Raw genomic sequence first — 25178 nt, 5'->3', positions numbered from 1 at the left:
AGCTGACACCGAACATCCTCCTATGCCCTGGACCCTGAGCATCGTTGGGGTTTCAGATAAAGGGAGGGAAATAACCATCAAGGAGTAAGAATATGGAGTTCCTTTGTCCAGTGGCTGGAGATTGTTTTGCTTTGACAAGGGGCAAAGATATGAAAGAAATAGAAATTGAGGGCATCCCCATCAATGGGGGAACAGCCGAACAAACTGTCACATGTGCTCACGATGGTTTATCCCCACGCTATAACGAATGACAAGGGGGATGGTATCAGAAAAAACATGAGAAGACCTATATGAACTGATGCAAAATGAAGTGAGCAGAACCAGGAGTGATTGTACAAAGTAACAGCAATATCGTAATGATGATCAACTGTGAAAGACTTAGCTACTCTGATCAATACAGTGATCCAAGATGATTTCAAAGGACTTATGGTGAAAAATGCTATCCACCTCCAGAGAGAGAACTAAAGAACTCTGAGTGTAAATTGAAGGATAGTTTTCTCACTTTATTTTTCTTGCCTTTAAAAAAATATGGATAATGTGAAAATGTTTTACATAATTTCACAGATATAATTGTTATCATATTGCTTGCCTTCTCGGTGGAGTGGGAGAGGGGGTAAAGGAAAGGAAAGAATTTGAAACTCAAATTTTTTAAAGGAATGTTAAAATTAAATAATATTTTTTAAAAATAGATATCAAAAAATAATTAGATCCTGTTAAAAGAGTTTAGAGATAATTTGATACTCTCTTGCCAACGTCTTAAACTTAAAAGATATAGCTTACATAAGACAGAATAGTATGGTACATAAATTTATCCTCACTGAAGCTATGATTATCTTTTTCTGTGTAAGAAATTTCTGGTGTGGGCATCCTCTCCATCAGTGTAGATTACTACCTATCCAGGACTTATTAGATAAGTCCTAAAGAGTAAAGTCATAATAATGATTCACATTTATATAATCCTTTAATGTTTACATATTATTTTTCATCATAACAGCCCAATGAGATAGTATTATTTTTCCCAGTTCAGAGCTGAATAAACTGAGGTTCTGAGAAGGGAAGTGATCTGCTGAAGATCACACAACTAGGATGTATTGAAGCCTGGACATGAAATCAACTTTAAAAGGAAGGGGTTGATCTGAGTGATGACTAAATAATTGAACCTTATTCAACACTTATCTTTATGCTGATCTTCTCTTACTTAAACATTATTCATCGATTGCCCAAGATTTACAGTTGGGAAAAGCATATTATTTGATATATTGATAAAATGAGGGGGAAATCTTATGTTCTCCAAAGTTCTAGAGAAACTGTTTCCCTTGAAGCCCTCAGTCCACTTTGAGTTCCTGCCCAGAAAGAGCTCCCACGCTAATGGATGAGTTAAAACTTGAAAACAATTATAACCTGATCTCAGTAAACCAAATGCTCAAAATGACATAAGGAGAGTCTAGTTATTTGAGTTTTCTGACTAAACGAGAGATGATTTAAAGGTTTTTTCTCTCGTAATCTCAGAATTGGAAGAAACCATAGAGATCACTTTATTTACTCTCCCTCCCCAGGTGCTTAGCCCCACAACATTCTCCCAAACAACTAGAATCCAGCCTCTACTTGAATACCTCTAATAATAGGAAAATCATTAATCTACCACAGCAGCCCATTCGACTTTTGTACAGCTCTGATTGATAGGGCTTCCTCTCAGTAACGGGAAATCTTGTCATTGATTAGTTGTATCTGACTCTTAGTGACTCCATTTGGGGGTTTCTTGGCAAAGATCTAGAAGTGATTTACCATTTCCTTCTCCAGCTCATTTTATATATGAGAAAACTGAGGCAAACGGGGTTGAATGACTTGCCCAGGGTCGTATACCTAGGAAGTATCTGAGGCCATATTTGAATTCAGGTCTTACTGACTCCTGGATTGGCGCTCTATCCACTGCACCATCTGGCTGCCCCTAATGAGAAATCTGCTTTTCTGTAATCATCGGTTGTGTTTCTACTTTTTGGTGCCATATACAAGAAGCCCACTCTCTCTTCCATATGACAGTTCCCTAGGGATGCCCCCCAGGAGTCTTCTCTCCGCCAGGTTTTCAATGGGCCTTCATGTATCATGTTGTCCAGACCTTGATCACTGTCTTCCAAAGATGCTTGAATTTATCATTGTGCCTTTTAAAAATGGTAAAAGCTCTGGGGTCTGATCAGTTCAGTGGGGTTATCAATCAACTAATAATAGTAAATAGTAGAAATAAAATAGTATTAATCAATAGTTAATATAATACATTATTAATCATCAATTAATCATCTAAAATGAAATCTTAAGTGTTTAAAGTATACCAAGGATGCCAAGGATTGTGCTAAAGTTACAAAGACCTAAGTGAAACAGTCCCTACCCTCAAGGAGCTTAGGTGCCTAATAAATGAAAAATGAGGGAGATATGACTATTACTTCCCTTGTTCAAGATGCAATACTTTTATAATTCTACACTCGTTTATTGAGTATTTACTATATGCAATATAATTTGGGGGATAAGGCAATAGATCAAATTATCTTTGTTCTTTTTGGGGGGAGGTTAAATGCTCAGGGTCACACAACTAATAAGTGTTAAGTGTATTTGAACTCAGGTCCTCCTGACCCCAGGGTGATGCACAATCTACGGTGTCATTTGTAAAATGAGGAATCTGACCATAAAGATCCTTTCACACCTGCATTTGTGTTTCTGCAAACCCATCAGTCATTTAACCTCCTCTATAAAAGGATGGACCCAGATAGGATGGAGCTGTGGTCCTTCAGTGAACCTTCCTTCCGATTACCCAAAGATCAGCCCCCAAACAAGTCTCCCCACCACTTCCATCCACTGACTCATCCTTCTCCAAGGGCCTGACTCAGTCTTGATTCTTACACGCACTTGAGTTAATTAACCAACCTTTCTCTCGTTGCTTCCCCACAAACTTCCCTCTGCCCATGCAAACTCTGCTTACGGTACCTCAAGCTAGGGGATTACGTCAGAAGAATGTCCCAATATTCCTTTAGGGCCCAGCAGGTCATTCAGGGCAGTGGGAGCCCCGTCCAGCTCCATCCACGGCTGCCGTATCTCTAGAGCCTCTCAGTGGGTTTGTCTTGGGCCATGTGGAGTTTGAGGAGATGTGCAGAAGTACCCGTGGAAATAAAAGCCTGAAGCTCAGGGGGAGAGGCCGGGCCTGGAGATCTGGGCTGGGGAATCATCCATCTAGAAGTGATAGTTGAAACTGTGAGAGGAGAATGTAATCTCTTAGCAAGAGAGAACAGAAGGCTAAGTATTGAACTTTGGGGAATGCCAACAGTTAGGGGCGGGAGGAGGAAGGGGAGCCAGATTCTCTAAAATGCCTGAGTCTCCATGCCCGCCTTAGTCAGCAGAGTCTCCTGACCCTGGTGGCATCCAGCTTTATTGATGGGGTCCCAGCATGAATGTCTTCTGTTCTCTCTGCCCGTGATGGGCAAGGGAGATGGAGAGGAGATTTAGTGTTGGGTTGGATCCAAGACATGCCCTGGAAGTCGTTCTTTGAATGAGTCACGGAAATCTGCCTGCTTCTATTGTTGTTTTCCTCTTTCTTCTAAAAGGGGGAGGGGGGATAATCTGGTTAATGAGACTTGGGAGTAGCCAAATGCCAGTGAATTAAGGAAGCACCATTAAGGAAGCCCTGGCAGATTGGAGTTAGAAGTTCCGAGTTCAAAAAGTTTTATGACCCAAGACAATCCCTAAGTTCCCTGGGAGTTTCCTCAGTTTCCTCATCTGTAACACTGGGCCAGATGGTCTCCAGATGCCCTTCCAGGTATAAATATAGGATTCTGAAAGTTTATTTAATGGAGAGCTGAAGGCAAACCCAGCTGCGATTCACTGATTGGTTGGGGTCCCCTTTCCACCAAGATGAGATTGGAGGGTATGGATAGTTTTTCCCATAAAGGTATATTATGTGCTTGCCCCTTAATGAGAGTTAGTCAGTCAACAACTTGATTTAACCTATTTTTCTAGTGATTTAATGGGTGTTAGGGACATAGGGGCTGGGCGAACTGGAACAAGTCTTCTCCGGAAAGCAGGATTTGAGGGCTCTTGAGGGAAGCCAGGGGAGTTGGGACAGGTAGGAGGGAGAACATTTCAGGAATGGGAGACAGCATGGAGTTGGGGGTGCCGCGTGTGAGAAACGGCACGTCGGCCATTAAAGCTGGATCTCAGAGTAGGACGTGGAGGCTCTAAAGATTCCCGTCGTTCGATAACGGGACACTCTGGCTGTGGGAATGGGCTCGCTGGCTCTGGAAGCAGGGGAGAGGCATAGGAGCAGAAATGGGGGAACTGAAACGACAGGGGCCACAGAGAGCCTCGGACGCAGCCCATTGGCGTGATCGCGCAGCCAGCAGGACGCGCAGAGATCCCCGTGTCGGGGCTAAGAATTTGAAAAATGCAGCAAAGATTGACCAGATTGCTCCTTTTCTCCCTCAAAGTGCTAAATTATATTTCGGCCCAGCACTTCTGGGAAGGCTTCAGGCCCAGGGCCAAGGTCCCAGTGATTCAGACGGCTTGCAGCAGGACGTTGCTCATGCAGATGAATGATGGCTGGGGCCGGGGCTGGTGGGGGCCGGCCGGGAGGGAGACTGCGGGACGTGCACTCATCCTGGTCTCTCCGCCACAGTGGAGGTCTACAACTGCGCCATGGGGAGCACGGACTGTTCCCAGTGCATGGGGAGGGAGGATCTGGGCCACCGATGCTTCTGGAACGAGGGCTGCAAACTGAACCACCAGCCCCAGCCCATCACGAAGGTCTGCCCTGCCCCAGAGATCAGGAAGGTAAGTGATGTGCCCAGGGGCAGAGCCCCCCATCCCTGCAGGTTCTTAACGACAAAATAGCGCCTCTTGTATCCTAATGGCTTAGAGGACCCGGCTCTGAGTCCCCAAACTGCTTTTTAAAGGGTATTACATGCCAGGTAGTACCATAAAGCGGGAAACTTGTAATCAAAAAGACTTGAGTTCAAAATCTGCCTTAGACACCCACTAGCTGTGTGACTCTGGGCGTCTTTCTGTCTCTGTCTGTCTCTGTCTCTGTCTCTGACTCTCTCTGTCTCTTTTTGTATCTTTCTGTCTCTTTCTCTCCTCTGTGTCTCTCTCCATTTCTATCTCTCTGTTTCCTTCTCTTCCTCTCTCTGTCTCTGTCTCTGTCTCTTTCTCCATCTCTTTCCTCTTTCTCTCTTTCTATATACCTCAGTTTCCTTATCTATAAAATGGGAATGATAATCTCTATTTCATAGACTTGTAGCATTCAAATAAATTGACACACTTAAAGTGCTTTGCAAGTCCTAAAAGCTTTTGTAAAGCTCGTTATTAGTAGTAGAGAAATCTAGGTCACCTTAGATGAGTTATCTCTTTTCTCCTGGTATCGCCTTTCTCATCTCTAAAATGAGGGGGTAACGAATGACTCCAAAGGAGGAGGCCCCTGCGCACCTCCTCCAGAGGGGGATGGAGTCTGGAGGCAGGGTGGGCCACAGGTGAGGGCGTGGCCAGGGCCAGAATCCACGGCTTACTTTCTCTGTGGCTTTAGGGTCTCTTTTCCTAGCTGTGAGGAACAGGAGGAGAGAGAAAAAAACGAAATGCTTGCTAGTTGGAAAAATAAAATTTAACTTAAAAATAAATAATTTGTTTGAAAAGAGGGATGGAACTAGGGAGACTTTGAAGTCTACTCCCACTCTCAATCTCCATGTGATTCATTAGGTGTCTTATCTCTAACATACAGAATTTCCAAGTTGGAATTTTATATCCTGGTACATTTTTGCCCTCTCCCCCACACACACACGCATGCATGCACAAATACGTACACGCTCTCATACGCTCTTTCTGGCATATTTGCAAAATAGATATAATTATGCATCACAATCATTCTTGTATATCAATCAATCACTCAATAAGCATTCATTAAACACCTACTGTGTGCCAGGCATTTGGATAAGTACAAAGATCAAAATGAAACTGCCCTCGGTGGTGGATAGAGGCCCTTTATAAACACATAATTTATATATATATATACACTCATTCCTAGTATTCATTCAGTAAATATTTATTAAGCACCTACTAGGTGCCAGACACTGTGCTAAGTGCTGGGGATCCAGCAAGAAGCAAGCACAGTCCCTGCTCCCCAGGAGCTCCCAATCCAGGTGGCCCACAGGGAAAGGCAGCGTAGGGCAGGGGGAGGAGTCAAGAATGGCGGGGCTCAACTCTTGCTTCTGAAACTCTCCAACTCTTTGGCCCTGGACAGGCCAGCACTTTCTGGTCCTTGGCTATTTCATGGGTAGCTGCCCCCTTCATCACAGCACTGTTGCAAGAGGAATGGATGCACAGGCATTTTGCTAATTATTTAAGACCTTTCTATTTGTCTGTCACACAGTCATCGGCCCTGGTCCCTTTCCCGTCCCAGCCCCTTCTGACCCCACCCGCACCCCGTCCCCTGCCTTGACAGTTGCCCAAAGCTCCCCCCTCCTCTGTGGCAGATCGAGCCCCTGAGCGGCCCCCTGGAAGGAGGGACCCTTCTGACGATCCGTGGGAAGAACCTGGGCCGCAGATTCAGTGAAGTGGCCCACAGCACCTGGATCGGTGGCGTGGCCTGCGAGCCCCTCCCGGGCAGATACATCGTCTCCGAGGAGTGAGTACGGCCGGGGAGGTTCTGCTGCTCGGGGGCGGCGGGCTCCTTTCTCACCGGTGGGAACCCTAGTGTGGTAGAACTGGGAGGGACCGGGGCGCCCCAGTCCAGCCCCATCAGTTCACAGATAAGGATGCTGGGAAAACGAGAACTCTTCCAGGATCACACAGAGAACTGTTGTCAAAGCCAGCAGGGAAGCCGGGCTTCCTGAATCCCAGGCAGCGCTGGGGCAGCACGCTGCGGCTGGCTCAGAGAGAGGTTCCAACCCTCCCCTTGACCTAACAAAATTCAAGGGGTATTTTTTAATTAAATACCTAATAAATGGCACTAAAAGGTAGGAGTCGGGGGGAGAAGAGAGACCATTAAGGGACAGGGCAGAGGAATGTATGAATTCTGGAATCGGAGGACTTCAATTCAAATCTATCCTCAGACACTTGTATGACCTTGGATAAATCATTCCCTCAGCCTCAGGTTCCTCATCTGTAAAATGGGAAGATTGGATTAGATGTCAGCTTGGAGGCATCTTCTAGCTCTGGATCTATAATCTTATGGTGGTCCTTGCTTTCAAGGAAGATGCGGTTTAATTGGGCCATTAGAGGGGCAGCATAGGATGCAATGAGCTTTATATTTAAAGGGAGGAAGGAAGCAAAGAAGGAAGGAAGGAAGGAAGGAAGGAAGGAAGGAAGGAAGGAAGGAAGGAAGGAAGGAAAGAAAGAAGGAAGGAAAGAAGGAAAGAAGGAAGGAAGGAAGGAAGGAAGGAAGGAAAGAAGGAAGGAAAGAAGGAAAGAAGGAAGGAAGGAAAGAAGGAAGGAAGGAAGGAAACAAAGAAGGAAGGAAGGAAGGAAGGAAGGAAGGAAGGAAGGAAGGAAGGAAGGAAGGAAGGAAGGAAGGAAGGAAGGAAATGAGCAGAATGTGGATGGGGGGGATGGGAACAGGGAAACTGGCTCTTCTGCCATCATCAATGCTGTCTTTGCAGAGATGACTTGGCTTAAACGCGTAGAACATGTGCCTCTTCCTGCCTGAGCAAATATATTCCAGAGTCGAGATTGGAGGGACTGGGGAGGGTCAGACTGCATGTGTCCCTGCCTCAGTGACTGGGGGGACCCCTCAGTGACATCTCGAGCAGCCCCACAGTCCAAATTGTTTGTCATCACCCACTTCCATGTTCGTGTCCATATCATCTGGGAGCCTGGGGCCCCCCCATCCTTTTCTCTTCAGCTTTCCTCAGGGGGAACCAGTAGACCTGAGGGGCCCCCGGAGAGAGCAGATTGTTCAGCAGCTACAGCATCTTCTCCCCGTGGGCTGAGTAGGTCCCCAGGGGGTGGCTTTCTGCCCTCTTCATCAGCTTCTTCTCTTCCTCAGGATCGTTTGCTGGACTGGCCCGTCGCCCACCCCCTTTTCCGATGTTGTAACCGTGAATGTGAGCAATGAGGGGAAGTCGAGGGAACGCTATTCTTACGTGGTAAGGCTCTTCCTGGCGCTCCCGGGCCATCCATTTCTCTCTGACCAAGTTCTTCTAAGAAAGGGAGAAGGGAAGAAGCATTTATTAAGCGCCTTTATGTGCCGGGCACGTATTATCTCATTCGGTAACAGGAACGCCGGAGACGGTGGGACAAAGGGCTCCAGGTTTCTGTAGGTGTGGAGCAGGCAAGAAGTAGAGTCTCTATCAGCCAACGAGACTATGTAGTCCACAGTTTAAAATATTTCAATAGCTCCAAGATTTTGACAGATTCAACATTCATTCAGTACCAAAACGGCGTAGGGAAGAGAATGCTAGATTTTGAAGTCAAAGGTCCTGAGTGCAAATTTCACCCGTGTCTCCTTACTGTCGTCGGGCTGGCTCGATACCAGTTTCTCCTCTGTTAAATGAGGGGCTTGGGCTAGTCAACCTCTGACTAGATCCACGACCCTACGGGCTAAGATGGGAATGCTGCCCTGCTGGGAATGAGAGATGCAGAGGCAGTGACTCAGAGCCAGGAAGAACTGGGTTCGGGTTCTGCTTCTGGCACAGTGACTGTGTGATCCTGGACAAGTCACTTGGCAGAAGACATTGGGGGTTCAGAAAATCATCTCCTGAATAACATCGATGTTCCCCCTTCAGGAAATTAGTCTTATAATCTTTACTTTTTTTCTTTTTGCTGAAGTAATTGGGGTTAAATGACTTGCCCAGGATTACACAGCTAACATGTGTAAGTGTCTGAGACCAGATTTGACCTCAGGTCCTCCTGACTCCAGGGCTGGTATTCTACCCATTGCCCCACCTCGCTGCCCCAGCGCCAGGCTTGGGATTCTGTGCCCAGCCCTGTGCTTAGCCCTGACTATGATAGCAGGGAGAGGAGGGAGGGGAGGAGGGGTGCTTTCCCCGGAGGAGCTCAGTAGGAGACCTTTCCAGAAGGCGAGAGTAGGCACGTGCCCACTGTGTGCCGCTACAGCAGGGATCTGACCTGGTTGGCAAAGGGAGAGAGCCTTCTGTGATCTGATGCCCAGGGTGGGCAGACAGTCAGGAGTCAGCAAGGGGGAGTGGGATAGAGAGAGCTGGCTGGGCAGAAGAAATCAGGGAGAGCTTCCCTGAGGGTTCCCTCCTGTTCCTGCAAAAAGGCAGAGGCAAAAACAAAAAAGCAAAAAATGGAGGAAGGTGGGCAGGGGGTTGTTCTCATATCAACTGAGGAACTGGTGAGGAGTATGGCTAAGTACTGGCTGAGAATGTCTTTTCTTATTTCTCTCCTTCTCTTCCTTCTCCTTCCCTCCTCTTCTCTTCCTTTTCATCTCTTCCCTCCTCCCCCTAATCTCCTCTTCTTCCTTCCCTCACTTCCTTTCCTTTTGTCTCTTCTATCTCTCTTTCTTCTCCCCTCTTCTCTTGCCTCCCTTCCCCTCCCCTTTTTCTTTCCTCCCCTCTCCCTCCCCTTTTCGCTCTCCACCTTTATCTCTTTGTTCCCCTCCTTCCTTCTCACTGGATCCCTATGTTCTTTGTCCTTTTCTTCTCCTCCTTCTCCTTCCTTTTCCCATCCTCCATTCTCCTTGTTCTTTCCTTTCTTCTCCCTTCCTTCCTCCTCATTAGCTTCCAGTTGTCTATTCCATGGAGCCAGATGTTGGCCCAAAGGCCGGGGGCACCAGAGTGACTATCCGAGGGAGTGATCTTGGAGTGGGATCCGAACTCCACGTCCTGGTCAACGATACCAAACAGTGTCTAAATCTCGTGTAAGCCCTGGGACCACGGTGGGCTGGACAGGGCGGGAACAAGAGAGGACCCGAGTGATCTCGGGGTCAGCTTCTTCCTATGAAGCCGCATCTCCTTGTGAGCCATTGAGTGGGATGCTCCTGGGGGCAGGTTTAAGCTCAGGACTTCTGGGATTTTCCAAGAAAAGAGCTTCAGTGAACAGACTAGACCATAAGCTAGAGCCAGAATTAATGGTGCTGACTCCTAGTATTTCAGAGAACTTTTCCTTTAACCTGAGGGGAAGAGCCCTTTGTTCCTGGGATGTACTTCCTGAACTATAAAAGACTGACTCTGACTAGACAAGGTGCTCTGAGGGAACAAAAGCACCGAAATGGAAATGAGAGTGTTGGAAATTAGGGATGAACCTAGCTTGGATCCCGAGAGAAGGGAGGAGAAGGCTGGATAGGTAAGATGGGACAGATTGTGGAGAGTCTCAAATGCCAGGAGGAGGAGGTGGGTTTGATGCAGTCGGCATTGGACCAACACCGACTCTCAACTAGAATCTCAGCCCAAGAGGGCTATTTTAGGAAAGCTCGTTTGGCGGCAGCGTGGGCAGGATGGCTCGGTGGGAAGGGCAGTGGCAGGGGCTCTGGCTGGAGTGTCGGGTATCTGGCGTGATCTTATGGTGTCTAAGACTAGGAATAGGGAGAGAAGGAGGCGGGATCGCTTGCTTTTCTAGAGTTGCCCCAAACATGGCGGCCTCATCACCCATGATTCAGCAGCTCTCCCTGAGCTGGATCAGGGTGGCCCCTGGGACCAGCGGAGAGCTGGTGCTGGGCGCGGGATGGCCAGTTCTGCCCAGAGCTCGTTCAGCAGCCCCGGCCCTCCTGCCACAGGCGCACAGACACCACCATCACCTGCACCATGCCGAGGGGGGAGCTGCTCGCCACCGTGAGGGTCTGCGTGCGCTTCGAGCGCAAATCATGCATCAGCAGCAACATCACCTTCGACTACATGAGGGACCCAGTCATCACAGCCATCAGTCCCAGAAAGAGCTCAGTCAGGTGAGCCCCCCATGCCGGCCTTCCCCATTCCTCTCAGGTGAGCCCCTAGCCCTCCTCAAACCATTCAGGTGAGCCCCCTAGCCCAGGTGAGCCTCCCCTACGCCGGCCTTCCCCATCCCACTCAGGTGAGCCCCCCCCAGTCTTCTCCATCCCATTACCCTCCCTACCCCTCCCCCCGCTTGTGTTCCCGTCCTTTTCATTTTTATCCTGCTGACATAAATTTGCATCACATAATTACCAGCTCTGATCTCATAAGATGCCATGTCAAAGAATCAGAGCAGCTGAGCAGTATTAAAATTCAGCCATGTCACATCCCCAGAAAATGTTTAACCAGTCACTTTAATGCTAATCCTTGTGGGGAGAGAAAGGGAGGCAGGGAGAGACCTGGCTGAAGGGGGAGGGCAGCCACCCTCCCGGAGCCCAGAGGCCAGGATCTCATACTAGCTGGACAAATCAGCCCCGGTGAGGTCTCCGGGAAGCCCTCCGAGACTGCGGGGTCTGTGCCGAGAGAGGAAGTTTCTTCAGCAGGAGATCCCTAAAGTTTGTGATAGAGAAAGAGGAAGAAGAAAAGGAGATAGATGGAGATGGAGAAGTGGGGGAGAAGGAAGGAAAAGAGAGATGGAGAGACAAGGAAGAGAAGGAGGAAAAGAGAGATGGAGAGACAGGGAAGACAGGAGGAAGAGAGAGTCAGAGATGGAGAGACAGGGAGGAAAGGGGGAAGAGAAAGGAAACTGAGGCAGGGTTAAGTGGCGTCCCCAGAAGTCACACAGCTAAGTAAGCGCCAGAGACGGGACTCGGAGGCAAGCCCTTCTGACACAAAGTCCAATCCCCCACCTTGGCTCTAAATCCGGGGCACCCGCAGCCTCCCTCCCCTGTCCCTCTCCTCCCACTCCCGGGCACGGCCACGGTCAGACCCGCTGTCTCTTTGCCCAGTGGGGGGAGGACCATCACGGTGGAGGGCAGCCGCTTCGACATGGTGCAGAATGTGTCCATGATGGTGAATCTCATCGGCAAGGAGCAGACGGTGAGTCCCAAAGGCCGGGAGATGGTGGGGGTGGGGGGAGCTGCGGGCGGCAGACCCGAGGGATCTCAGCAGAAATGGGGTGAAAGTAGGGGAGGCCACGGACAGGGAGACTGAGGCTCAGATACCGGAGCACCGAGCGGGGAGGCGGGGAGGGGGAGAGGAGGGACAGATGGAGAGGGAGCTTTTCTCCTCGAGGAGGAAGTGTGAGAAAAGCCAGGCAGCTTTCCGCGTGGGCTGAGTGAAGACGCTCCCTCCTCCTCCTCCTCCTCCTCCTTCTCCTCCTTCTCCGGGTGGGGGATGGTCCCCACAGAGGGGAGCCGGAGCCCCTGGGAGACACCGGGCGAGATGAGTGGCCCCCTGGCATCTGCCTTGCCCACCCAAAGCCGGCGCTGCCTCTTCCCCCCCATCTCCCAGCCAGCCCCGGCTGCCTCCTCTCCCTCCTGCCCCTTGTATTGCTCTTGCTTGTCTCCGGGGCCCTCGGTCTCTCCCTCCTCGTCTCTGCCCCGGTGCCCTCCCAGCGTCCGTGCGTCCCCGGCTCTCCCTGTCCCACCACGCACTGACCGCCTTCTGTCCCCTCCAGCTCTGCAAGGTCCTTAACTCCACCCTCATCACCTGCCCCTCCCCCGGAGCCACGGCCAACAAGTCGGCCCCCGTGAACTTCTTCATCAACGGGCAGCCGTATGAGGATGAGCAGGTGGCCATGGAAGACCCCGGAGAGCCCAAGAATGTGCTTCCCAGCAGCAGGTTCAGCTTGGAGTATCTGCCCGACCCCCAGTTCTCCACTGCCAAGAGGGAGAAGTGGATCAAGCACCACCCTGGGGAGCCCCTCACCCTGGTCATCCATGTGAGCACTAGTGGGGGAGGGAGGGGGGCACGGGGGCAGCAGAGCCCGGATTCCGAGAGCGGCTCGGACCCAGGACGTCGGACACAGCACGCGCTCCCTTTCTCCCGAGTCCCAGAGGGACGAAACATCAGCTCCCGGAGGACTAGCTCCCACCCATCATTTGCCAGGACAATGGCCCCTTTGAGGCTCCCAGAGTGCCCCGTTTCGCCCTGTGCTCCCACAGCCGGCGGGAGCTCGACAGAGCCGTGGCCTGCCTGCCCTGGGCTCTCTGCCTGCCACGCTCTCTGGCCCGGCCCTCCTGGAGAACAGATGGCGGAGATTTCTCCCCTGGCCAGTCCGGCCCGAGTCAAGGCTGCCAGGGGGTTAAGGGTCGCTGGGGGGCCTCCGAAGCAGCCCCTCTGGGTGCCCACCTCCCCATGCCCCGACCTTCACAGAAGCCCCACGCGGGGCAGAAAGGGGCCTGCCCCCTGCACAGGCTGCGCCCACGCTGCCGCCAGCTGCCCGGGGCAGAAAAGCTGAGGGGTTATACAGGGCACCGTGGGGAGAGAACGGAAGGGACGGAGTCGGTCCTCATGGGGGAGCAGCCCCAGCCCAAGGGCCATTGGGTGGGGCTTGTTCTTCCCCATAAGGGGAGAGCTGGGGGAACTGTTTCCCTGCCTTAGCCCACCTGGTCTCAGAGGAGGGAAAACAGGCAGCTGGAGGGGCCTGAGTGGGGCAGGCCTCCAGGCGGGTGTGGGGAACACGGAAGGCTTTCCCTTTGGCCCCTGGGCCCCATCGCACCGGGGCAGCAAGGCCTCTTGGGCCGGGGATCAGCCTGGGATTATTGATCTAGGGTATAGATCCAGTCCCACCCCCTCGTTTTACAGATGAGAGAACTGAGGCCCAGAGAGACTAAGGGACCGATCCACAGGCAGAATTTGAACTCAGGTTCTCTAAGTCCAGAGGCAGCAGGCTCTTTTTACTTCTCAAGTCAGAGACACCTGGCTTATGGGGCTAGCCCTGCCCCAGTTAGCAAGAACATTAGGACAGCCACTTAAATCCTTTGGGTCTCAGTCGCCCCATCTTTAGAATGGGTATAATAACACTTTTCATCTGGAAAGCAAGGATTGGGCCAGGTGAAGTCTCCTCAGTTCCAAGGATGACTCCAGGTCTCCCTCCCCTTATCTGTAACATGAAGGGACCGCGCTAGGTGATCTCTGAAATCCCCTCCTCCCTCATCTGTGCTCCCATGAGTTTAAAGACCCATCCTAGGACTAAGAGAAAGAGCATCAGCAGGAAAGCTGGCTCTGGAGCTGGGAGGATGCCCGCAGACTTACCTCGAGATGGGCCCTGGGCCAGCAGACCGTGATCCTTCGGGCTGTGGCCAGCTGGTGGGCCTTTCCATGTGCATTTAAGCATGGAAAAAGCTCAAAGGGAGAATCTTCCTTGGAAAGTTCCCTATACCAAGGGAAGTTCAGTTCTGATTCTGTATCCTCACAGCTCGAGACGTTAGGAGCCTGTGATTGTATACGAAAGGTCTAATCCTGGGGTGCTAGACTCAGTGTCCCGCCAAGAAGTCATTTGTCTGGATGTTTGTGACTCACCTTCTCTTTCCCTCCCCCCTCACTCTCTGTCTGTCTCTCTCCTCTGTTTCTTTTTCTTTCTCTTTCTCTTTCTCTCTGTCTCTGTGTGTCTCTGTATATTTCTCTGTCTGTCTGTCTGTCATCTCTCTCTATGTATCTGTTTTTCTGTCTCTTTCAATCTCTGTCCGTCTGTCTCTCTATATATGTCTTTCTCTGTCTCTGTCTCTGTCTCTGTCTCTCTCTCTGTCTCTGTCTCTCTCCCTCCTTCTCTTCCTTCCTTAAATCAGAAAGAACATGACAACCTGGGCCTGGAGAGTCACGAGTACCAGGTGAAGATTGGCCAGACTTCCTGCGAGATCCAGATCGTGTCGGACAGAGTTATCCACTGCTCAGTCAACGAGTCCTTGAGCACCTCGGAGGGGCACCTGCCCATCACGGTGAGGCCCCGGGGAAGAAGGGGAGGGCCTGTGCTCAGAGCAGCCCTGCTTGGGGATTGGGTTAGGGATGGATGTTTGCCCACCAAAGGTGGAGACAGAACGCTCCCCCCTCCTCCTCCCAGACCTCTCCATGAGCCCTGCCCCAAACCGGGGCTCCCCCGAAGCCATGATTGCCTGGAAGGGAGAGGAAAGCCGGTGCCTGGTGCTTCTTGCCCTGGCGTCCTGTGGGATGTATGAGGGGGTTTCCCCATGGTCAGCTCAGGGATGGAGAGAAGAGAAATGCGGGGTCTGGAGGCAGCTCTGGGTGACTGAGGCAGAAAGTGCAGGATAGACAGCGAGCCCTCATCTCTGGATATTTCTTACTGGTCAGTTGTTGCCCAGTCCGCTCCCCTAGTCCCTCACACCAGTTCCTCGGTGTCTTCCGTCCGGCGCCGCGACATCTCACTGGGAACAGAGCCCAAGGGACTTTTTCCTATTCTCCCTCACAATCCAACCCCATCCATTCGTTCTGTGATCTTGATTTTAACACTGTGCCTCAGTTGCCTTATTTGTGTGACTTAGTGGAGAGAACAGTGGATCCGAAATCACAGATTTGGGCTAAAATCTCAGTAGCTGGGTCTCTCAGGGGATAGAGAACTAGATGGGGAGTCAGGAAGGCCTGAGTTCAAATCTAGCCTCAGTACTTCCCAGCTGTGTGACCCTGGGCAAGTCACTTAACCCAGTTTGCCTCAGTTTCCTCATCTATAAAATGGTCTGGAGGAGGAAATGGCGAATGACTCCGGTATATTTGCCAAAAAAGCCCCAGATGGGGTCACAAAGAGTCAGATAATGACTGACTAGATTCAACAATAATTAGTGTATGCAAAGTACTGGGCTGAGCCCTGGAGGGAGACACCTCAAAGCATGTGCCCCCTGAGCTGAGGGTGGTGAGAGGCAGGGCCAAGGGGACGGCCTGCGAGGTGCTGTCGGGGTGGGGGAGCTCCAGGGAGCCCCATGCGGCTGGAGCGTGGACAGAGACAGAAAGGGAGAGGGAGTGATGACGTGAAATAAGGCCGGACAGGTAAATTGGAACCAGACTGTGGAGGGCTTTAAGTGGCAGGCTGAAGACATTTTCTTTCCTCCTCGAGACAGGAGAGAGCCGCAGAAAACTGTGGTGCAGGGCAGTGACACGGGCAGACCCGGGGCCTTAGGAAGAAAATTATTTCAGCAGCTGTGCAGACATTGATTGGAGAAAGGAACTCCTAAAAGCAGGGAGATCAATTAGGAGGCTATTGCAGAAGTGCGGACAAGAGGTGGTGAGAGCCTGAGCTAGCGGGTGAGTGGGAAAGTGAGCAGATGACAGAGGTAGCTCGGGATCAGGGGGATTTGGCAACTAATTGGTACCAAGGAAGGGGGGAGATAATGGCCAGGATACCGGGGGGATGGAGGGATCTTTGACCAAAGAAGGAAGAGATTCGATCTCCTTTGGGCATGTTGTGTTTGAGAGGCTGATGGGGAATCTGGTAGTGATGGCCAGTGGGTAATTTGGCAGCGTTTAGGAAATGAGAGCCGAATATATAGATCGGCGGCTCACCTGAGTGAAGAGAGCTGAGATCAGCAAGAGCTATAGCATAGAACCCCTTAACCTGGGGCCCAGGACTTTGTTTAGTGAAGTATTTTGATAGCTGTGTTCCAGAAGAAATGATTCTTCTAGAATCTATTCCTTTCATTTAGTGTATTAAAAACATCTTTCTGAGATGGCTTCTCCAGACTTACCCAAAGGACCCTCCATTTAGAAAGGGGGAAGGAAAGGGAAGGAAGGACAGGGAAGGAAAAGAGGGAGAAGGGAAAGGAAGAAGGATAAAAGGAGGGGGAAGGGAAGGGAAGGAAAGGAAGGAAGGGAAGGGACAAAGGAAAGAAAGGAAATGGAAGGGGAAGGGAAGGAAAGGAAGGAAAGAGAAGGGAGGAAAGGAAGGAAGGAAAGGGAAGGGAAGGAAGGGGAAGGGAAGGAAGGACAGGGAAGGAAAAGAGGGAGAAGAGAAAGGAAGGAGAGGATAAAAGGAGGAGGAAGGGAGGGGAAGGGAAGGAAGGAAGGAGAAGGGAAGGGAAGGAAGGGAAGAGAAAGAAGAAGAAGGGAAAGAAAGAGAAGAAAAGGAAGGGAAGAGACAAAGAAAAGGAAGGACAGGGAAGGAAAAGAGAGAGAAGAGAAAGGAAGGAGAAGGATAAGAGGAAGGGGAAGGGATGGGAAGGAAGCGGAAGAGAAAGAAGAAGGGAAGGAAAGGGAAGAGAAGGAGAAGAACAGGAAGGGAAGGGACAAAGGAAAGAAAGGAAATGGAAGAGAAGGGAAGGAAAGGAAGGACAGGGAAGGAAAAGAAATGGAAGGGGAAGGGAAGGGAAAGGGAAAAGGAAGAGAAGGGGGGGAAGGGGATGGAAGAAAGGCCTTTTATGGGTTAGGAATGAGGGTGTTATTTATGTTTAAAGGATAGGAATTTGTTAATGAGCAGTAGGGGAGTCTGAAGAGTGGTCAGACAGTTTGGGAGAGAACATAGGCCAGGAAACTCATAGCAAATACTTTTGTCAGGATCATTATTTCATTAGATCCTCACAACTCTGTAAAGTGGGTAGAACAGGTAATCTTTTCCCCATTCTACAGATCTAGAAAACTGAGACTCAGGAGAATTAAGCCATGTAACTTATTAGACAGTAAAACAAAGTTGCACTCAGTACCCTGGTCTCCCAAAGCTTGGCTTAGATTTACAGGGGTCCTCAAACTATCTGTGGCCAGATGCTGCGGCTGAGGATGTTTATCCCCTTCACCTAGGGCTATGAAGTTTCTTTATTTAAAGGCCCACTAAACAAAGTTTTTTTGTTTTTACTATAGTCCAGCCCTCCAACGGTCTAAGGGACAGTGAACTGGCCCCCTATTTAAAAAGTTTGAGGACCCCTGGGAAGGTAGAAAAACTTGATGATTAATGACAATCAAATTACTTTATCATTGGGAAAGCCTTTGACCTTGAAAAACAATACTATAGAACTGAACTTGAAATCAGGAAGCTTGCCCCCATGCTTGCTATCTCTATGACTTTGGGCAAGTATCTTAATCTAAAGTGTCAGTTTCTTCATCTGTAAGATGGGGATAATTATAGTCTCTTGCAGGATTGTGAAAAATCAAGTGAGATAATATAGTTAAAGCATTCTGTAAAATATTATAAAAGTAAAAAAAAGTTTTTTATTTATATAAAAATAATTTATAAATAATTAAATAAAATAAAATTTTATTTATAAAATAAAAAAGTTTTAAGAGTTATAAAACTATTATATAAATAAAGTACTATGTAAATAAGGGGTCTCAGTGTATGAGCCTATGTAGAAACTCAAGGTTTGCTGCATTTAGGGTCCCTGCTCACATCCAGGACCAAGATTCAGGAGTTCCCATTCCCATGGCTCAGTATTCCGGGAGGCTGCATTGCCTGGCTGGAAGAGGAGGAGTCTGGGTAGGACAGATGGGAAGCAGAGGCTCAGCAGTGCCTTTCTGGGATGCTCTACTTTTCCTCCAAAGCGCGGCTCAGAGATCCCACCGCAGCACACGGTCTGGCTCCCAGTCCTAGCTTCTGCATTGTCTCCCACACTGGAGCAGGAGCCAGTTCCTAGGTAGCAGCTGAAGGTGCCCGGGAGCGGGCAGGTGTGCGTAGGTGCAGGTGCTGGCAGAAGCCTCGCTGGAAATGGAGAGACGCCCTGGATGCATCTCAAGCAGCACCTCAGCGTATCCAAAAGAAAATTCACTCTCTTCTGCCCACAACCCATCTTCCATAGTCCCCTATCTCTGGAAATGGGGAGAGCAGATGCTCTCCCCCCTGCCCTGAGTCCTTCCTCCTGAGGGAGTCAGAGTGAAGTTCAGGACCACTGCCCGGTCAGGAGCTGGGGATCAAGGCAAGCAAGCAAACAGCCAGAGCCATCCCCTTCCTCACCAAGCCCCCTGCAATCGGTTTGGCTCTGAGAGTAATCATAAAAAAAACCCCTCCCTTCTCTGTGACACTTCAAAGACGCAAGCACTTTCTGTACAGCCCTGGGACATGATGCAAGCAACAGTATTAGAGAATCAGGGAGGGTGGGAGGCTGCTTTCAAAGTCTGGGGGTCCTGGGTTCAAATTCAGCTTTAGACCTTCTCTGTAAACCTGTTTCCTCATCTGTAGAGGTAATAATTGCTTCCCAACCTCACAAGATTGTTGTGAGACGCAGGTTAAATGTGTGTATATGTAGTATTTCATCTGAGCCTTTATTGATATATATATATATATATATATATATATAGAGAGAGAGAGAGAGAGAGAGAGAGAGAGAGAGAGAGAGAGAGAGAGAAGAGAAAGAGGAGAGGAGAAATGGAAGGAAAGAGGTGGAAAGATGGATGGATGGATAGGTAAATGGATGGATAGATAAATAGGTAGATGGATGGATGAATAGATAGATGATTGATGGATGAAGGGAAAGAAAGATGTCTTGCTTTGGAAACTTTCAAGTTCTCTATAAATATCAGCTATTATTTATTTATATGAATTATAACATGTGTAATTATATAGAGCCACATATATGTAATTGGCATGGCATATATATTATGTTTATTATGTATATTATCTATAATAGTTGTTTTATTATCTATAAGTTATGTTTTATATATAGTCATTATATATGTTGTGAAGCTCAAATGAAATACATATATATACCATGAATATATTATATATTCTAGATATAATTAGCAATTAATATAATTAATTGGCTCTTGAGCTCTGCATATCTCAGCTATTATTATTCTAGCAGTTGAACATGTGGTGTGATTGAAATTCGAGGAGAAGTGACTCCCCTGACTCTAAATCTTGAGTTCCTTCTACTTTGAGAAAAAATAAAATCTGGCTCCTGCTCCCAAGAAGTTGAGGGCCTGCTTAGGGAGAGAAGTGGAAAGTCAGGGTTCTCATTGCAGTTCTAACTGACCCAGAGACTTTGGCCCGAGTATCCCACTCTGTAAAATGAAAGAGTTGGACCAAATGACCCTTCTTTAACTAATTAGTGAACAGGGCGAAGCTTCATTACGCTAAGTGCCACCAGATGAATAGCACTTGGGATGACTGGTGCGGGCCTGGAATAAGATGGAAGAAGGGAAGCTCAGTGAAAGCAAGGGAGGGTCAGGGAGGCTTGAGAAAGAAGGGAGCAGCCTCCAGGAATTGGGGAAAAGGGCTCCTACCTGTGGCAGGCCGGCCCCAGTCTCTCCCACCTTCCTGGAGCAGTTTGCTTCTTGGAGAAGGAAACAAGATGAGGCATTTCATTGGAGCTGGCGTGTTACTAAGGGAATAGTCGAGTCTCAGTAGGAGAGCAAAGGAGTGAATCAGCTCCCATCTGGAAAGCTGCCCCAGCCAGTCAGAGAGAGGGAGCTGCTTCACTTACTGTTTCCCCAGAAGGCAGGCAGAACCCTCGACAAGAAGGCATGGATCCGGTTGCCAGATTTAGCATCCCCTGCCCGTCCCCATAACCTTTCCAAAGGCCAGAATCTCCTCTCCGGGGCTGGAGATCCAAATACTAGTCAATGGAGGGAGAGGGATTTTTCCCCTAACAATCAGCTATAGCCCCCAAAAGGTGAAGGCAGATGTCAGTTCAAGAGGACTTGGATCTCACCTCTGGAGCTTCTGACCAAGACCCACACAGTATCACATGTAGCTCTGGGTCCATTGGTTCCCTTCCCCAAGGATGCTCTTATTCAGAGATAAATTGGGGGTTCGAAGCTGTGCTCTAGATATTTAAAGTTTCAAAATGTTGCCATCATTCCACGAGGATCAGCATGGCTCCCAGTACCCGAAAGTCTCTCCGGCCAGCCCGTACAGGCAGGTACCACCTGCCCCAGTCTGGCCCCAGAACCCCACTTCTGAATAGGGAGCTCTGAGGATCCACACCCAGACACCTTCCGCCTGACGGGCTTCACACCCAGAATTAGCTCCCAAGGATCTCCTTTCTTCCTTATACTGGATCAACTACTGCCTCAGCCTCAGAAAGTGAATGGATCTGTCTGTGTTCTGCTCCGTCCCCGTTTCCCTCGGTAACCTCTCTATGCTCCCTGTCCCAAACAGCCCTTGGGTCCGGCTGTCCCCCTCTGAGCACACACTCAGCCACAACATCAAGGGACTCTGGTAGAGAGTCAAGAACCTGGGAATATTCAGTGCTTGTGAGTGAGTAAGCTATTAATCATTTCCTGTGCCCCAGGTGCTACATTAGGCTCTGTGTCCCTTGGATGCCCGTAAAGACACAGCTTCCTCTCGAAGGGGTCAGCACACCTTCCCCAACAGTGACCTTACACAGGCCACTTCTCTCTGGACCAGTTTCCTCATCCACAAAATTAAGTTGACTTGGGTGATTTTTAAAACTTGCTCCAGCTCTGTCCACTATACTTGAGTCCTTCCTATGGGAGCTGACAGAACCCATTAATTGGAAAGTGCCTACCCAGGACCTCATATACAGGAGGAGTTTAATTGCTGTTGGCAGAAGGCTGGAAGTGGAACTTTAGCTGGCACTGCTTCAGTGAGAGGAATTCTGTCCTTTTGGAAGCTAGGGATACAGAATCATAATCAAAGGGCCCTGCATGACAAGTGCACCAAGAAGGAAGAGGAAGCATTTTGGGGTCATCTGCTGTATGTTGTGCCCTGTGCGGGGTGAATCTGTTCCTGGGTCTCTGGTCCAGTGAGTACCTGAAGATGGGAAGCAGTGAGTTGTGTTTCCTCTGAGGGCAACTGGAGACAAAGGGGCAAACTGGGCATTGCCCTCAGTGGGTTTCTGGTCTGGTAGGGGGATGAGACCAAAGTTCAAGAAGCAGAAAGAATCAAGTTCAGTAATTCAAAGGAAAGATCCCTGGAGTTTGGGTTATTTTGGGAAAACATCCAGGAAGCACTGGAGCTTAGTAGACACAGCTATGATGATTACATTTGTAATAATAGTAATAATAATATGAGCTGATTTTTAGAAATCTTCAAGAATTGACATATATAGGGGCAGCTAGGTGGTGCAGTAGATAGAGCACCAGCCCTGCAGTCAGGAGGACCCGAGTTCAAATTTGCTTCCAGACACTTAACACTTCCTAGCTGTGTGATCCTGGGCAAGTCACTTAACCCCAATTGCCTCAGCAAAAAAAAAAAAAAAAAAAATTACATATATTATCTCATTTGATATCTGGGTGCTGTTATTCCCATTTTACAGATGAGGAAACTAAGGCAGAGGATAAATGACTTAGATTAAGTGACTTGCCCAAGATCTTACCCCTAAGTAAATATCTGAGACAAAATTCAAATTCAGGATTTTCTGACTCCAAAAGCGACACCATACAGCTGCTTACAGTACAAAATGAAAAAAGAATAATGTATTTGAAACAGGGAAAATTGGGTTCAAGTCTCATCTTGACCACATGTTCTCTGGGTAAACTTTAACCTTTCTGTGTGTGCCTCAATCTGACCTACAAAACAGAGAGGGGTAAAGAAGATGACCTTGGAGTTGGAAGGATTTGGATGCGAGACCTGGTTCTGTCCTGTGCTGGCTGTCAGTGCAGCATTCCCAAAATGGTAGATTGTGTCCAAAGGGACCAAGCTCCAATCCGGAGGACGCTTGATAAACCACGCTGTCTCCAGACAGACACAGGGACAGACTAAAGCATCTTTCTGTCTTACATGTGGCGGAAGCAGGAATCTGTTTTGCTAGACTATATATATATATATATAATATATTTGTAGCAGCTTCTATTTTCTTGCTCTCTCAAAGGGAAGAGGAGAGGAAGGTAGAAAGGAGAGATTTCAGAACTGAAAATAAAATAACTTTTTAAAGAGCCTGTGTGCTACAGAATAGGAGCTTCTCAGTCTGCACTGTTAGAATTTGAGTTTCCTTAAAGATAGTTCCCTAGACCAGAAAAGTCACAGGGCAGGACCAAACCCTGCCCCCCCACCCCGTCCCACCCCCCTTACCTATTTCGGATATTTGTTGCGAGCATCAAAGAGATCATGACCACAAAGCATTTGCTCCAGAATGTCAGCTCATCTGGTGGAAGGAGAGGTGGGATTTGGATGGGTGGTGCAGGGAGGACATTTCAGAGAATATTCTGAGAAAGGTCTCCTCGGCTTCGCAGACCGCCTAAGAAGCCCAGCATCGTCCCAGAGGCCGGTTTCCCTCTTGGGGTTAATGCTGTCCAGGCCCTTTCCATCCCTCCTTCCCTCTGCTGTGGGGTTCTCATGTTTCCCTTCCTCCCTCTGCTCAGATCCAGGTTGGAAATTTCAACCAGACCATTGCCACATTGCAGCTGGGTGGGAGCGAGACAGCCATCACTGTGTCCGTGGTCATCTGTAGCATCCTGCTCCTCCTGTCCATCGTGGGTAAGAAGGGAGAGGGCCCTGAACCCCCACTCTGTCTTCCCCTCCTTAGCAGTATGCTCAGGTATGACCATTTCATGCCGGGGGATCAAGATTGGAACCCCCGCCATCTCTCACTACTGACCCACACAACCCTCTGCCCAGCTCACCTCACCCATCTCAAGCCACAGTAGGGCTCCAAGCAGTTTATAACGGATTGGATAGGTAGAATGGGTGGTAGAAGACGGAAGACTTGGGATGCCAGACAAAGGACTTTTGACATTTTTCTGAGGGCAATAGGGAGCCACTGATGGTTTATGAGCAGAGATGTTCGTGGCACAAACCTTTAAATACAAAAAATAAATTTGCCGGGAGTGTATAAGGTATTCTACTTGAAATATCATTTTATCACTCAATGAACAAGCATTTATTAAAGGCCTCTTTTGCATAAGACACTGTAAAAGAAATGTTAGAACCAATACCTAATACTCAGGAAGTCTTGCTTGACCTGATAACCTTCATTTCCCAGGAGAAGTAGGGCAGAATTCATTAGTGCTGCCAGATAGATGTCTACTCCAAGGGAATTAACCTTTGCAACAAGAACTGTTAGTTTCTTAACAGCCCCCCACATCGTTGTCCTTCGCTTTCAAGTGGACCAAAATGGCATCACCATGTCAGAATCGCGTTACAGAGGGTCCGACTGCGGCATGATCGGACCAACACAAGCTCAGAGTGCTCTGCCACAGCTCGGACTCAAATGGTCCCTATGGACACTTGGGATGGATTCTGCATTTTGCATATTTTGCATTTCCTTTGGACTAGTTCTATTCTGCCTTGCTCATAGAGCCCAGCACCACCCATGTCGAGGGCATGTCATGCTGGGTGCTCCTGTGTCCGTGTCTCCCATGTCACACAATCAGTTGTAAAGTTTTTAAGAGAGACCTTGAGAGTTTCCTCGTATAGCTTTTTCTAACCACCTTGCAAGTGCTCGCCCTGGGCGAACTCTCTACAAAATAATTTTTTTAGCAATCGTATGTTGGGCATTTGTACAATGTTGCCAGCCCGGTGGAGTTGTGCTCTCTGCAATAGAGTTGACGGCTTGACAGTTTAGTCCGATAAAGGACCTCAGTGTCTGGTACCTGATCCTGCCAGGTGACCTTCAGAATCTTCCTGAGACAATTCAAACGGAAGCGATTCGGTTTCCCGGCACGGCGCTGGTAGACTGCCCAGGTTTCACAAGCAAACAGCAATGAAATTAGCCCGGGGATTGTGTAGACCCTCAGTTCAATGGTCAGTCTAATCCCTCTCCTCTCCCACATCTTCCTTCGGAGCCTCCGCAACACTGAGCTAACTCTGGCAATGCGGGTCTCAACTTCATTATCACTGTGAACGTCCCTGGCGTCTCATTCAATCTGGTCTTCCCCCGGATGTCAGAAAGCTTTAACATGAAAGTTGTAGCTATGGCCCTAACCCGACCCTTACTATTTTCTCACTTCTTGATGTCCCCCTGTTGCGAGGACCTTCCCCTCTAAGATCATCATCCATTTGCTCTTCTCGACTCTTCTGTGCTCTTCTCGGCTCTTCTGTGCTCTTCTTTATATCTGTGTTGTCTCCTCCCCTGGGATGTAAGCTCTTTGAGAACAGGAATTGTTTTTGTGTTTTTACCTTTCTTTTTATCCCACTGGTGAGCATCATGTCTGGCACGTAGTGGTGCTTAATAAATGCTTGTTGATTGATTGAGACATTTTCGGTTAATATTTTAAAATTTCCTCCACCAAAAAAATTGCATTACCTCTGCACTCAAGGGGCTCTCAGCCATGTACACACACAAAGTACGTATTTACACATTCATGCACACATAAAAACACACAAATGCACATATAATGTGCACACACACACACACAGAAATAACCACATTAGGCAGTCTGTATTAAGGGCCAAGTGAATGGTGTAGTTACTATGACCCATTAAAGCAGAGGTTAGCCTGGACTGGGGCGATCATGGAGGGCTTGAGGGCAGGAATAAGATGGGGATGATTATTTTAATATGCCCGGCTTCTCTGTGGGAAAAGGAATTCCCCCTTCCTATGC

General features: G+C 48.8%; 1 protein-coding gene across 1 annotated transcript in view; it reads left to right on the top strand.

The window, feature by feature from the left end:
• PLXND1 (plexin D1) overlaps positions 1-25178 on the top strand; it is a 198657-nt gene that overhangs the window by 127014 nt on the left and 46465 nt on the right. Inside the window, exons 12-20 of the mRNA XM_051982802.1 lie at positions 4658-4812; positions 6504-6655; positions 8015-8114; positions 9711-9850; positions 10706-10873; positions 11807-11897; positions 12478-12741; positions 14591-14740; positions 22998-23112. Of these exons, the coding sequence (XP_051838762.1) occupies positions 4658-4812; positions 6504-6655; positions 8015-8114; positions 9711-9850; positions 10706-10873; positions 11807-11897; positions 12478-12741; positions 14591-14740; positions 22998-23112 (1335 nt within the window). The remainder of the gene's footprint in view (positions 1-4657; positions 4813-6503; positions 6656-8014; positions 8115-9710; positions 9851-10705; positions 10874-11806; positions 11898-12477; positions 12742-14590; positions 14741-22997; positions 23113-25178) is intronic.

Source organism: Antechinus flavipes, chromosome 1, assembly GCF_016432865.1.
Source record: "Antechinus flavipes isolate AdamAnt ecotype Samford, QLD, Australia chromosome 1, AdamAnt_v2, whole genome shotgun sequence".
Taxonomy (NCBI): Eukaryota; Metazoa; Chordata; class Mammalia; order Dasyuromorphia; family Dasyuridae; genus Antechinus; species Antechinus flavipes.
This window is presented reverse-complemented; position numbering and strand designations above follow the sequence as displayed.